The 12,560-nt window shown below is 37.9% G+C and overlaps 1 protein-coding gene across 1 annotated transcript in view; it reads left to right on the top strand.

Annotated features, from left to right (window-relative positions):
- The window catches only part of LOC104991810 (centrosomal protein of 128 kDa-like), a gene marked incomplete at its 5' end in the record, with an annotated part of 84,513 nt that overhangs the window by 31,812 nt on the left and 40,141 nt on the right, over positions 1–12,560 (top strand). Inside the window, 2 exons of the mRNA XM_010844416.1 lie at positions 8,763–8,840; positions 12,428–12,541. Coding sequence (XP_010842718.1) covers positions 8,763–8,840; positions 12,428–12,541 — 192 coding nt within the window. The remainder of the gene's footprint in view (positions 1–8,762; positions 8,841–12,427; positions 12,542–12,560) is intronic.

Here is a 12,560-nt window from a genome sequence, read left to right as displayed (position 1 = left end):
CAATTTAAGTCTGAATTTGGCAATAATGAGTTCATGATCTGACCCACAGTCAGCTCCTGGTCTTGTTTTTGCTGACTGTATAGAACTTCTCCATCTTTGGCTGCAAAGAATATAATCAGTCTGATTTCGGTGTTGACCATCTGGTGATGTCCATGTATAGAGTCTTCTCTTGTGTTGTTGGAAGAGGGTGTTTGTTATGACCAGTGTATTTTCTTGGCAAAACGCTATTAGTCTTTGCCCTGCTTCATTCCGTATTCCAAGGCCAAATTTGCCTGTTAGTCCAGGTGTTTCTTGACTTCCTACTTTTGCATTCCAGTCCCCTATAAATGAAAAGGACATCTTTTTTGGGTGTTAGTTCTACAAGGTCTTGTAAGTCTTCATAGAACCGTTCAACTTCAGCTTCTTCAGTGTTACTGGTTGGGGCATAGACTTGGATTACTGTGATATTGAATGGTTTGCCTTGGAAACGAACAGAGATCATTCTGTCGTTTCTGAGATTGCATCCAAGTACTGCATTTCGGACTCTTTTGTTGACCATGATGGCTACTCCATTTCTTCTGAGGGATTCCTGCCCACAGTAGTAGATATAATGGTCATCTGAGTTAAATTCACCCATTCCAGTCCATTTGAGTTCGCTGATTCCTAGAATGTCAACATTCACTCTTGCCATCTCTTGTTTGACCACTTCCAATTTGCCTTGATTCATGGACCTGACATTCCAGGTTCCTATGCAATATTGCTGTTTACATCATCGGACCTTGCTTCTATCACCAGTCACATCCACAGCTGGGTATTCTTTTTGCTTTGGCTCCATCCCTTCATTCTTTCTGGAGTTATTTCTCCACTGATCTCCAGTAGCATATTGGGCACCTACTGACCTGGGGAGTTCCTCTTTCAGTATCCTATCATTTTGCCTTTTCATACTGTTCATGGGGCTCTCACGGCAAGAATACTGAAGTGGTTTGCCATTCCCTTCTCCAGTGGACCACATTCTGTCAGATCTCTCCACCATGACCCGCCCATCTTGGGTTGCCCCACCAGCATGGCTTAGTTTCACTGAGTTAGACAAGGCTGTTTTCCTAGTGGGATTAGATTGACTAGTTTTCTGTGAGTATGGTTTTAGTGTGTCTGCCCTCTGATACCCTCTTGGAACACCTACCGTCTTACTTGGGTTTCTCTTACTTTGGGCGTGGTGTATCTTTTCACGGCTGCTCCAGCAAAGCGCAGCTGCTGCTCCTTACCTTGGACAAGGAGTATCTCCTCACCGCCGCCCTTCTTGACCTTCAACGTGGGATAGCTCCTCTGCTGCTGCTGCTGCTAAGTCACTTCAGTCGTGTCCGACACTGTGCGACCCCATAGACAGCAGCCCACCAGGCTCCCCTGTCCCTGGGATTCTCCAGGCAAGAACGCTGGAGTGGGTTGCCATTTCCTTCTCCAGTGCATGAAAGTGAAAAGTGAAAGTGAAGTCACTCAGTCGTATCCGACTCTTTGCAACCCCACGATTGCAGCCCACCAGGCTCCTCTGCCCATGGGATTTTCCAGGCAAGAGGACTGGAGTGGGTGCCATCGCCTTCTCCAATAGCTCCTCTAGGCCCTATCTATTTCTGCTCTGTTGACTATGCCAAAGCCTTTGACTGTGTGGATCACAATAGACTGTGGAAAATTCTTCAAGAGATGGGAATACCAGACCACCTGATCTGCCTCTTGAGAAATTTGTATGCGGCAAGAACAAATATTTAAAAAGGGATCTGGAGGAAAAGAGAGGTGTTTATTCCTTCTGACTTCCTTTCTCCTTCGACTCAGTCTTGATGTTCTCTTATTGGGAAAAAAAAATCCCCAAATTAAGATCACATTAAGATCATGTGTTGACTATAACTCAATTTATTTATATCTAGAAATAAAGCAATAATCTAGAATGACAGTTTTTTATTGGTCTTCACTGAAAAAAATTATTGTGGATGAGATTTGGAAAATACCTAGACCATCTTCTTTCTTCAAATTTTCCAGTAAAGATATGCTACCTATTCTCGTATTTCATAAATTTGTGCTTTTAAAGGAAATCTACCCCATTTGATTAGAATGCTATTACATGAAGACAAATAGAATTTGTTACTGACAACAGTTCTGGGTTTTAAATCAAATATAATAACTGATGTTAAATTGCCACATTAAGCTGATGTTTTGTTTTACTGAGCCTGTGTACTCTCTAATCCCAAGACACATGTAAACATTTCTAAGTGGGTGTCTAATTTTGAAATCTCTGTTAAAGTGAAGCCGAATCCGGCCTCTGTACCCAGGCATCAAATTAAATCTTACACACACAGTTTTGGCTGAAGTAGAAAAGAAGAGCTTTATTGCTTTGCCTGGCCCAGAAAAGCCAGAGCGGGCTAATGCCATCGAAGCTGTGTGTCCCAACCTGGAGGTATAGTGAGAAGTTTTACAGTAATGATTCAAGAGGACATGGTCAGCTCATGGACATTCTTCTGATTGGTTGGTGGTGAGGTATGTAGGAGTCAGCATCATCAACCTTCTGGTTCCCAGTGGTCTGGGCAGCAGACTGCCTTGTGGGGAGTTCAGTGTCTGTAAAACAGCTCCATTGTTACGTATCCCTTGTGAGGGAAACTGGACTTTGCCCAAGGCTGCCCTATTGTTTTGTTTGTTTGTTTGTTTTTGTTTTATGTCTTTTTACTTCCATATCTTAGCATCCCCTTCCTTCCCTAATTAGCAACCGTTTGAACCTGCTCCTTAAAACACTGAGAAGGTTATAGTAGTTTGGTAGTTTAAGTTGCCAAGTCACGTCCGACTCTTGCGACCCCGTGAACTGTAGCCTGCCAGGCTCCTCTGTTCATGGGATTTTCCAAGGGAAATTATCAGAATGGGTTTGCTCTTTCCTTCTCCAAGGGATCTTCCAGACCTAGGAATTGAACCCAGGTCTCCTGTATCACAAGCAGATTCCTGCATTGCAGACAGATTCTTTACTGACTAAGGTACAAGGGAAGCCTCCTGGAGGCTGAATAAAGCCTATCTTCTATAATTAAGAAATGGGGGCGACTCAGAGGCTCTTGTGCTCAGGAGTCCCACAGGGTCCCACTTGGTATCAAAAGTACACAATCTAGAAATAAAGGACTCCTCTGATATTCCAAGGAGTCCACACAACTCTGAGCACTGGGCTCTTTGAAGGATGTATATCTACAAAATGACTTTGCCAGCCTATTTTCTGCTACTTTTTCACTTGGTTCCAACAAGTGTCCTACAGTTTGGATGAAAAGAGGACCCTGTGAAGTGGATACAGCTGTGCTGGGTTGAGTCCCTGCAAGTGAAAAAGGCAGACAGTCTCTTCTCTTCATGATTTCAGTCTTCCTCTCCTTCGAACTTGTTTACGCAGGTCCTTTGACCACTTTCAGCCATTTGTCAAGAAAAGTTTTGCAGTGGATCTCTTTCCAAATGAAACTGCATTGCATTTTTGAACCCCAATAAACTGCTTCATAACCTCTTTTACCTAATATCTGTATAGTTTCAGAAGTGCACACACGTTTTTAAAGTAAAAATATAGATACTATATCCTTTATCATCTGAACCTCAAAACATGTGATTTCAATAGCCCTATAAGAAAATGGTGGTGGTTATATGTTAATAAGAAAATAGACACGTGGAGTTTTACAAAGAAAAGTACATTTGCTAAAATATACCTATTAAATCTGTTTTGTAAGCTTTGTCTACGGGAGACAGGAGTCTTAAGAATTGCAGTGAAGCTCCTTTCTAGTTCCTAATAACTGCTACTTATGTTGTCACGCTGTATTATCCAATTTCCCTGAAGTCTGAAGCAGAGGAACGCCCAAAGAAAAATATTCTGTGCACCAGTACAAACTGTTCAGCTCCATTGCAGTTTGGTGTGTGTTGAAGGTTTTGGAATAATACAATTGTCAGCTGATTCATGGCCCTTTCCAACAGATATCTAAACATGCCTGTAGGTGCAAAAGCCGGAAGACTTAACAGGCAGGATTTCTGAATTTCACTGTTGTTTCTACCATTGGATCTTACCCTTAGTCTAGAGAAAATAAATGAAACAGCAGACTTTTGCTTCTAGGTTTTTAATGTAGAGGCCAGGGTTCAGTAGGTTGATTAGAACATGGTAACTTTGCCTTTGTCTTCAGGCGGCCAACATTTATTAAAACATCTCTTGTGGGCAGCTTGTGTGTTATACTAGCGTTAGGTGTTACAAAAAAGAAAAGGAAATGTTAGTATCATAAAACTCAATCTCATACCTAACATCCTTTAATCAACAGAAAGAATGTCCCGACCCCTTGTGTGTGTGTATGTAGCGGATGCGTGGTCTTAAGCACAGACACTTCAGAACTGGCCAAATGAAATTCTGCCTGGGTTCAGGTTCTCCAAGGACATATCTTCAGAATTCTAGCTGCTAAGAGTTGATGGCTAGCACGGGATTAGGAATTTACATAAAGCACATACTGTTACAGCTTCGGGTTGCTCTCCTTTTCAACTGGTGATTTACCATGAAAATAGACTACTTGGGTTTACATAACAATTTACACTTTGCTCCTCAGTTGCCTCATCTGCAAAGTGGGGATAACATTAGTATCTACATTATATGATGGTATGAGGATTAAGAATTGTATTGTATAACTGAATTACATTTGTATAGTTCAGTTTTTAATTGTCCTACTACATAGAAGTAGGTATAATTGATCATTTGCTTCCTGGGCCAGTGGAAGTCCAGCTTCTTAAGCCTCTGAGTTAAACCACATACTATATTCCTTGTGTTGTATTGATCTTTATGAAATGGAGTCTTAGTTGTGAATTTCTGTTTGTTTTCAAATTTGATATGAAATTTAGTATCTTGTAACATTTTCAAAAGAGAAACAATCTTAAAACCCCTCTGTGAATGTCTGATTTAGTTTTTCTGGGAAATTGGTTTCAGGAAATTAAAGACAGGTCAAGCACCTGTCATTTGCTAGTGCCATCATTAAAACTTGAGAAATTGTTTCCTTAATCCTACCAGAGAAGACTTGTCTGTGCTCTTTAAAGCATTCAACTATGTAAGGCAGAAATAATTAACCAACTTAAAAAATAAAAAACTTCCCTGACTGTCCATGAGGTGTTTTGCCCTAAGAGCTAGCAGGCTGTAGGCCCTCATGTTATCTCTAAAATCCAACAAACCCTGGTTAGACTTCCCATCTGCTATTACTTCTTGTCTCTATAGCACAGTAAACTTTTGGGGGAAGGTAAACTTGAAATGCCATGTAATGTGACAAGACCCTAATCACGGAATCCCAGCCAGCCTCACATTAAAAAACAAAACAAAAAATAGAGTTCGAACTTGAATGTGCATACTCTTAAGTCTGTATTTGAAAGTGGTAGGTTTAAGCACACTTACATGCATAGAGAGAGAGAGAAGGACAAAAAACAAATGTGCTCCCCAGTACCACTCAGTCGTAAAATTATGAGACCTGAGATGCCTGCAGGCCTGGTCTCATTATCTTCATTACTTCATATCTTATTGTTGCAGATGACTTCAAAATCTCGCATCTGTACGTGTAATTTCCTTAAAATAAATGCAGTTAATTTTTTTCTTTGTTTAATTCTTACATCTTTTGCATATGCATATTCTCCTTCCAGTAAATTAAAAGTTCCTGCAGAACAGAAAGTGTGCTAAGTCTTATGAATTTTTCTGTGTTACCTAGATAATACATTTGGTGTTATCGATTGACTAGAATATAAGGATACAGAGAAAGACGTGTACCAGAAAATATTTCTGATATTGAATGAGATATTGCAAAACAATCCATAGATGGAATATAAAATAATCACAACTGAAAGAGATGAAGAGAAAGTATGAAGATGTTAATTGAGACACAGGAGGTTGGGGAGGGAAGTAGAAAAATAACTGTACGTAAGAAGAAGCCAAGCAGTTTTTTTAAGATTGAAGGTTTACTCAAAAAAAGTCACCATTTGAATAAGTACACCCAAACATAATCGAATAGTCAAAATAAACTAGTACGTGTAAATATGCAACAAAAAGAAACCTTATTCATGCATCACTTGGTTGATTGAAAATTCTAAGCAAAAATATTTACATAACCTACTGGTTTTACAGTAGGGAAAAGATTATTTGCTTATTTTAAGATCACAATGAGTTTAACATATTAATATTTAACCCAAGTTTAGAGCATCACTTTTGAATGAGAAAAATTATGAGATGAAAAAATGAAAGTTTTTAAACAACAAGTTGTACTAAAGCTATTGTTTATGAAGAAGAGTTTATCCAATGCATAAAATTCTGCTTTAAAATCACCATGACATTGATTTGTATTTTACTATTCAAGGGACAATATAAATTCTTGAGGAAAGCTATAATTTTACTGTTTAAATGAATGTAGCATATATGGTGGCTAAAACTACTAGTTCCCCTAAATCTACACGTGAGGGACTATGCTGAGAAACATGTCATTTTTTTTTTTTTTAGTGAAATACAGTTCATTAGCAATGCTGTGTTAATTTCTTATGTACAACATACTGCAATCCAGCTATAAATGTATGTACAGTCTTTTTTATATTTTTTCCATTATGATTTATCTCAGGATACTGAATAGAGTTCTCCATGCTGTCCAGTAGGACCTTGTTGCTTATGAATTCCATGTATAATAGTCCGCATCTACTAACTTCAGACTTACAGGCCATCCCTTCCCGCTCCTCCCCTGGCAAAAACAAGACTGTTCTCTGTAGTCCGTGAGTCTAAGAAAGTCGTTTTGATGAATCCACCCTACACAGGCAGTTTAAGTTGAGCACATGCTACAAAAAGACTAACAATGATAACAAGTTAAGGGGAAGGAACAAAATACTTAAGTCCTTTAACTGGAACTTGGAAAGGAAGTTTAAGTAGAACTTGAAAAGTTAAGAAAGTGATGAAACAGCATTTACAACTTAACAATTTCAAAAAAGCAAAGTAAGGATGTTTCCACCCTTCTCTCAAAAATCACATTAGAAAAATGCAAATATGAAGAAATAGAAACAGTGGTTTACACATTGATAACTAGAAGACATCTATAACTCCAAGTCAAAGAAGATAGGGCAAAATGACTCATAACAATAAAGAGGTAAAATGACCTTAACATGCCTGTCAAGGGGAGAGCTTTGGAAGGCAGATTTTATTCAGCCTGTAGAATTTCAGAAAGGTTTTTGAGCTGGTGGTACTTTTTTATTGCAGAAGGAAAGAGTGGAAATAAGGACATTGGAAGTGTCTTCAAGAAAGAGTTCGAGCCTCCAAACTGTCTCCATCCGTACATCTCCGCACACCTTGCGGGGAGCCATAAGGGTATACTCTGGAGAAGAATTAGAGGTGAAGGCAGAGAGCAGCAGCATTGTGAGACAGGGATCCGAACAGGAAATAAAAGTGGGTCTATCAGATGACGATAACACCAGTTCCTAACCCTGTCTAGTTCCCAAAAGAAATTGAACTCCCCCTGAGAAAAAACCCTCTTGTACATATATGGAGCCTCCTCCCAGTAAAAAAAAAAAAAAAAAAAGCCATCTAACCACCTGATTAGCCTACAGTTTGATTATATAAGTCTCAGGTATTTTTGCAACAAATTATGTGCTGTGCATTGGTAACTAACAAACCATGACAGCTTAACACTGTGCAGGTTGCTTTTTCATTCCCGTTACGTTCCAGTAGTGGGCGGCTCTCCTCTGTCTTGTAGTTCTGCCCTCTGGAACATGTGGTCTCCAGGGTCCTTACGGCAGGATCTAAGATGGAAGAGGGAGCACACAGACCCAACTCCCTCGGTCCAGAAGGGACACTTGTCACTTTCCTTCATAATCTGTTGCGCAGGTCTGTTCATGTGGGAGATGTGGAGGAACACTTGTAACATTGGGTGGTCACTAACTTCTCAATAGCTCTGTGCAAACTTGCGTGCAGGTCTTTGCAGGCCCCTTTCTTCCCATGCCACGGCTGTGGGGTTTGTTTTTAATTTCATTGAATATTTACAATTCGTTTTGAATGTAAAAGCTATCTATGTGCCTGCCCTGTGACGGGAGTTAGAATACAGAGGTGTGTATGGTACAGTCTCTGGTCTCAAGGTTATTCTACATTTAACCTCTTAATTCAATATTGGCTTTGAAATAATTTTCAGGTCATTCCCTCTTAGTGGTTGTATTGGTATGTATAAATCAGTGACTAGCTAATCAAAGACTGTAGATGTTATTGATTTGTAATCAACAGGACCTTTTGTCCCTGTGGCGAAATCTTTAATTTCAGATATTTCTTCCAAGTCTTTTGAGAACTGCACTTTTTCTTTTTAACTCAAATAATTGTTGAGAGCTCTTTTCTTCTTTACAATGGTAACATGTAAGGATCTCTAATGGGCTCTGTAGATAAGTAAATGCAAATTTATCTTTTTCTCATTATTACCTTGTGATTTATTTCTGATGTGCACTGAAGCAGGTTTGTAAATTAATATGAAATTCTCTATAGAAAGTTTCATAGCGTATCAGTTGAAAGCAGTTATCTACGAAGAGCTTTGTATTGGAGGCAGTTTGCAAATGCATCTCATATACTTCTTTAAAACTTTTCTTTTCTGATTTGAAAACATACATTTATATTAGAAATACTATTTCTTCTTAGTTGACTCTCAATCTACAGCTTGAACTGCTTATACCAGTGGTACAGCCAATTTTTAGTAGTTGGATTCTGAGAGTATTGATCAATTTTTTATAATGTTTGCTTGCCTTGTTTTCTTTTCTAGAGTACCCGAGTGGCTTTGGACCATCTGGAGTCTGTGCCTGAGAAACTGAGCCTACTAGAAGATTTCAAAGGCTTCCGAGTGAGAAAGAGTTGGCTTGTCTCTTTCAGTATTTTTATCTGAGTGAGAACAAGTGACATCTTCCTGATGTGCAAAGAAAATTGTAGGGAGGGAGGGAAAACCAAAGAGCTTGGAGACTCTTAGCTCTCAATCTTATCTGAGTTTATTGACATTTGTGAAGCCAGGATTGAAAATAATGGAATTTATATGTTAGCACAATAAAGGAAAAGAGACTTTTACCCTATTACCAGGAGCTCATTTGGCTCCCTAAAGCTTTAATTACAATTTAGAAAAATCGAAGAATTAAAATACATTACATTGGTAATATATAACTTTTTGATGAGCAGTTTTCATTTGTGAATTATCTTCTTTTATTAAATCATTAAATTTCCAGAGTACTGTTTGTCGTAGACATACAGTAGTACACAGGTTATCCCTATATGACAATATAATGATTCAAATCCACATAGAGTTTTAGATTTTGTATCTAATGCTATTTATTGATAGAACTCTAACCACAAAGGATTTCCTTATGAAGTCAGTTAATTACATATGTGGGTTTACCTACTATAATTTTTTTTTAAGTTGCTCATAGAGGAGAGAGGCAAAGCAAATAACCCTGCTGCCCAGTCATGCCAAACAAGGTCCAGCCCAGATAGCATCTTCACATGGCCCCTTGGGGATGCATATGGAGTGGACAGTTTTCATGATCTGTAATTTTTTGGCCCTGTATGTACAAACAGAGGTGAGAGTCTCTTTTTGAAAAAACATTAACCATTCATTTCACATTGCCTTTAAAATGTAACTTATATTTAGGTTCTGCTTAACTCTAACATATTTGAGAATATAGTAAGTAAAAAATATAAGGCAGATCATGCCATATTGATTTCTTGGAGGTATTAATGAGATTCAGCTTTCAAGGTCTACACTATTTTAAAATTTCACTGTGTATTTTGCTAGTTCAGTAACTGAACATTTTTCAGTGGGATCTAAGGAGCTGACACATGTGGAAATTTGGAATATCACATGTAAAATAAAACCAAGCATTTCTAGTATACTTTATTAAAGTTTCAATTCTTTCTCATGATTTGATTTTATATTTGCAGTCTAAATCTCAGTCTCTATCAAAGAATTATGTAAAATGTACAAGAAGATATAATTTCTGTTTACCCTTATATGACCCAATGCAGAAAGGAGGCAATATGTTACACCCCTGTCCTTTCCACTTTTTTCTCTTTAGATAATAGAAGTTATCAAAGTGAATGAAGGGCAGGCAAGAGAGAAAGTATTAGAAACAGCTGGCATTTGTCACTTGAGGAACTGATGCCTGTCTTATACCAGTATGAAAATGTAAAATTTAACCTCCGGTAACAGCTCATTTTTCCTCAGTGGTCTACATTAAACAGAATGTTCACAAGTACAATGTAAAAGTTGTTCTCTACTATTGCCAAATTTCTCTCTTATTTTTCATCATATGGGCTATTAATTATCTACAAATCTAGCTTATGTGTATGCATACTCCCATAGGAAGATGGTGAAATTTTTAGAGACAGAATGTTTTTCAAAATTTAGAATTGTACTTTTAGTCATTCAAATTGAAACATCTACTTTTAAAATGGAAAGGAATTCGTTAGCAAGTATTATGCACTATATATGGCAGGCAAAAGCTAAGCATTTTATATTTCTTCAAATCCTCAGAGACACATTATAAATTGGCATTATTTTCCCTCATTTTACTACTCAGGAAACTGAAGCTTGGCGTGTGTAGATTATATAAAACTATGATATAATTCTGCATATTTATAGGAAAGCCCATCTGTTTTGCCTACTGCCTCTAGCCTGAAACCCATTCCATATATACTCTAAAGCCGTCTATACGATAAAAAGAGGTCATGTAATCAATTAATGAAAACATTGCCTTAAATAAAAATATATAAAACCTTTAGATTATTAGATGTAGATTATATTTTTCAAATCCTTAAAACTTTCTAAAATTCAGTATGCAGTTAACAAGTTTAAAAACCTAAGTTCTGGTTCATGCTCCTGCCCCAGACAAAATCACTTAATATCTTAAGAGCTTATTTCCTCATCCATAAAATGAGAGACTTGAACAATATTACCTCTGTTGTTCCTACTCACACTGGCATCACTAGCATATATGTGAAAATGCATTTCACATGTTTTTGGACAACACTGTAGTCTCTTGACAACTAAATGTGAATACAAGTGTTATCTTACTTAGATGATCTTGACTTTATTCTTATTTAAAGGTGTCATAGTTTCTGTCTCTCTCTGTTTCTCTCTGTCCCTCCCTCCCTGTCCCACTTCATTTTATTTTTTAATCCTTATTTTGAAAGAAATGGTTCAGCACCACAATCCTACATTTAAACATTACATATTTGATATGGAGGAGAGGGAACAGCTTTGGGTTCCAAGGTCACTCTGCCACAAATTGCCTAGCCTTGGACAGGTCATTCTTAACTTACTTGGGATGTAACTTTGTTTTTTTAATAAAAATGATAACTTTGGAATTCTAATACCCCTTCTGGTCTGAACATTCAAAAAGTTATTTGAGGCTATTTGGGCAGCTAAATAGATGATTTTTCTTATATATGAAAATCAGTTGCCCTAATTCTGTTTAATTTCTCCCTAATTCATACTGAAGGGTCTACATAGGGGACTTCCCTGGCAGTACAGTGGTTAAGATTCCAGGTTTCCAATGCAGGGGTTGCCCAGTTCAAATCCCTGGTTGGGGAGCTAAGATCCCATATGCCCTGCAGTGCAGCCAGAAAAAAAAAGAGTCTAAGTAACAGGCTGCAGTGACTATTTGCTGTGTTCTATCCTCTATCCCCAGAAAGAAGGGAAAATAGAAAGGCAGGCAAGCCCTGGTTATTTTTCTGTCTTAGTTTATTACCTGAATCTTTTCATGCTTTTGAGGGCTGGTGAGCTATTCTTTTTTTACTTCCTTTAAGATATTTTCGATGTCAACCATTTTTAAAGTCTTTATTGAATTTGTTACAAGATTGCTTCTGTTTTACGGTGTTGGTCTTTTGCCCTGGAGCATATGGGATCTGAGTTCCCCAATCAGGGATCAAACCCATACCCCCTGCATTAGAACGCAAAGTCTTAACCACTGGACCACCAGGGAAGTCCCAAGATGAGCTATCCTTACATTTAAAAATCTGCATGAAATAATAGTTAACAGGTAGTGTGTTGAAGAAAGAGAATTTTTTTTTTGCTAAGTGCAATTCTAAGGGACAGTATATACCATCCAAAAGTGGCATGGCATCATTAAATACTATCTTCAAACAACTCACTGTTACTTTAAATTTTTCCCTTCACCTAAAGGGTGTCAGTCATAGATTGGCACAGGGACTACCAGTGGGGAAAAAAAAAGGCCAATAACTTTTGTGGGACTGTTTTTATTTTTAATGGTAGCATCTAAAGTGACCATCTTTTTCCTTATCCTTGGGAACCTCTGATTTCTCTGTATATCTCTCTAAATGTCTATAATGATTTATTATCTAGATATCAGAACTTTCTCAGCTTAATTTCAAGCTCTGGTTTCTCTTTCATCTACCAATTTAGACCCTTTCTTGTTTTTGCAGGGTTCCTGCAGTTTATCTGACAGAATTGACGGGAGATATTCGAAATACCGAGTTCACAGAGATTCTCTTCAGCAGTGCCGGGATGACACCAAGCACAGAGTCCAAAGCTTCAGAGTAATGTCCTTTATATACA

The sequence above is a fragment of the Bison bison genome, unplaced genomic scaffold, assembly GCF_000754665.1.
Source record: "Bison bison bison isolate TAMUID 2011002044 unplaced genomic scaffold, Bison_UMD1.0 scf7180017864201, whole genome shotgun sequence".
NCBI classification, from domain to species: Eukaryota; Metazoa; Chordata; class Mammalia; order Artiodactyla; family Bovidae; genus Bison; species Bison bison.
This window is presented reverse-complemented; position numbering and strand designations above follow the sequence as displayed.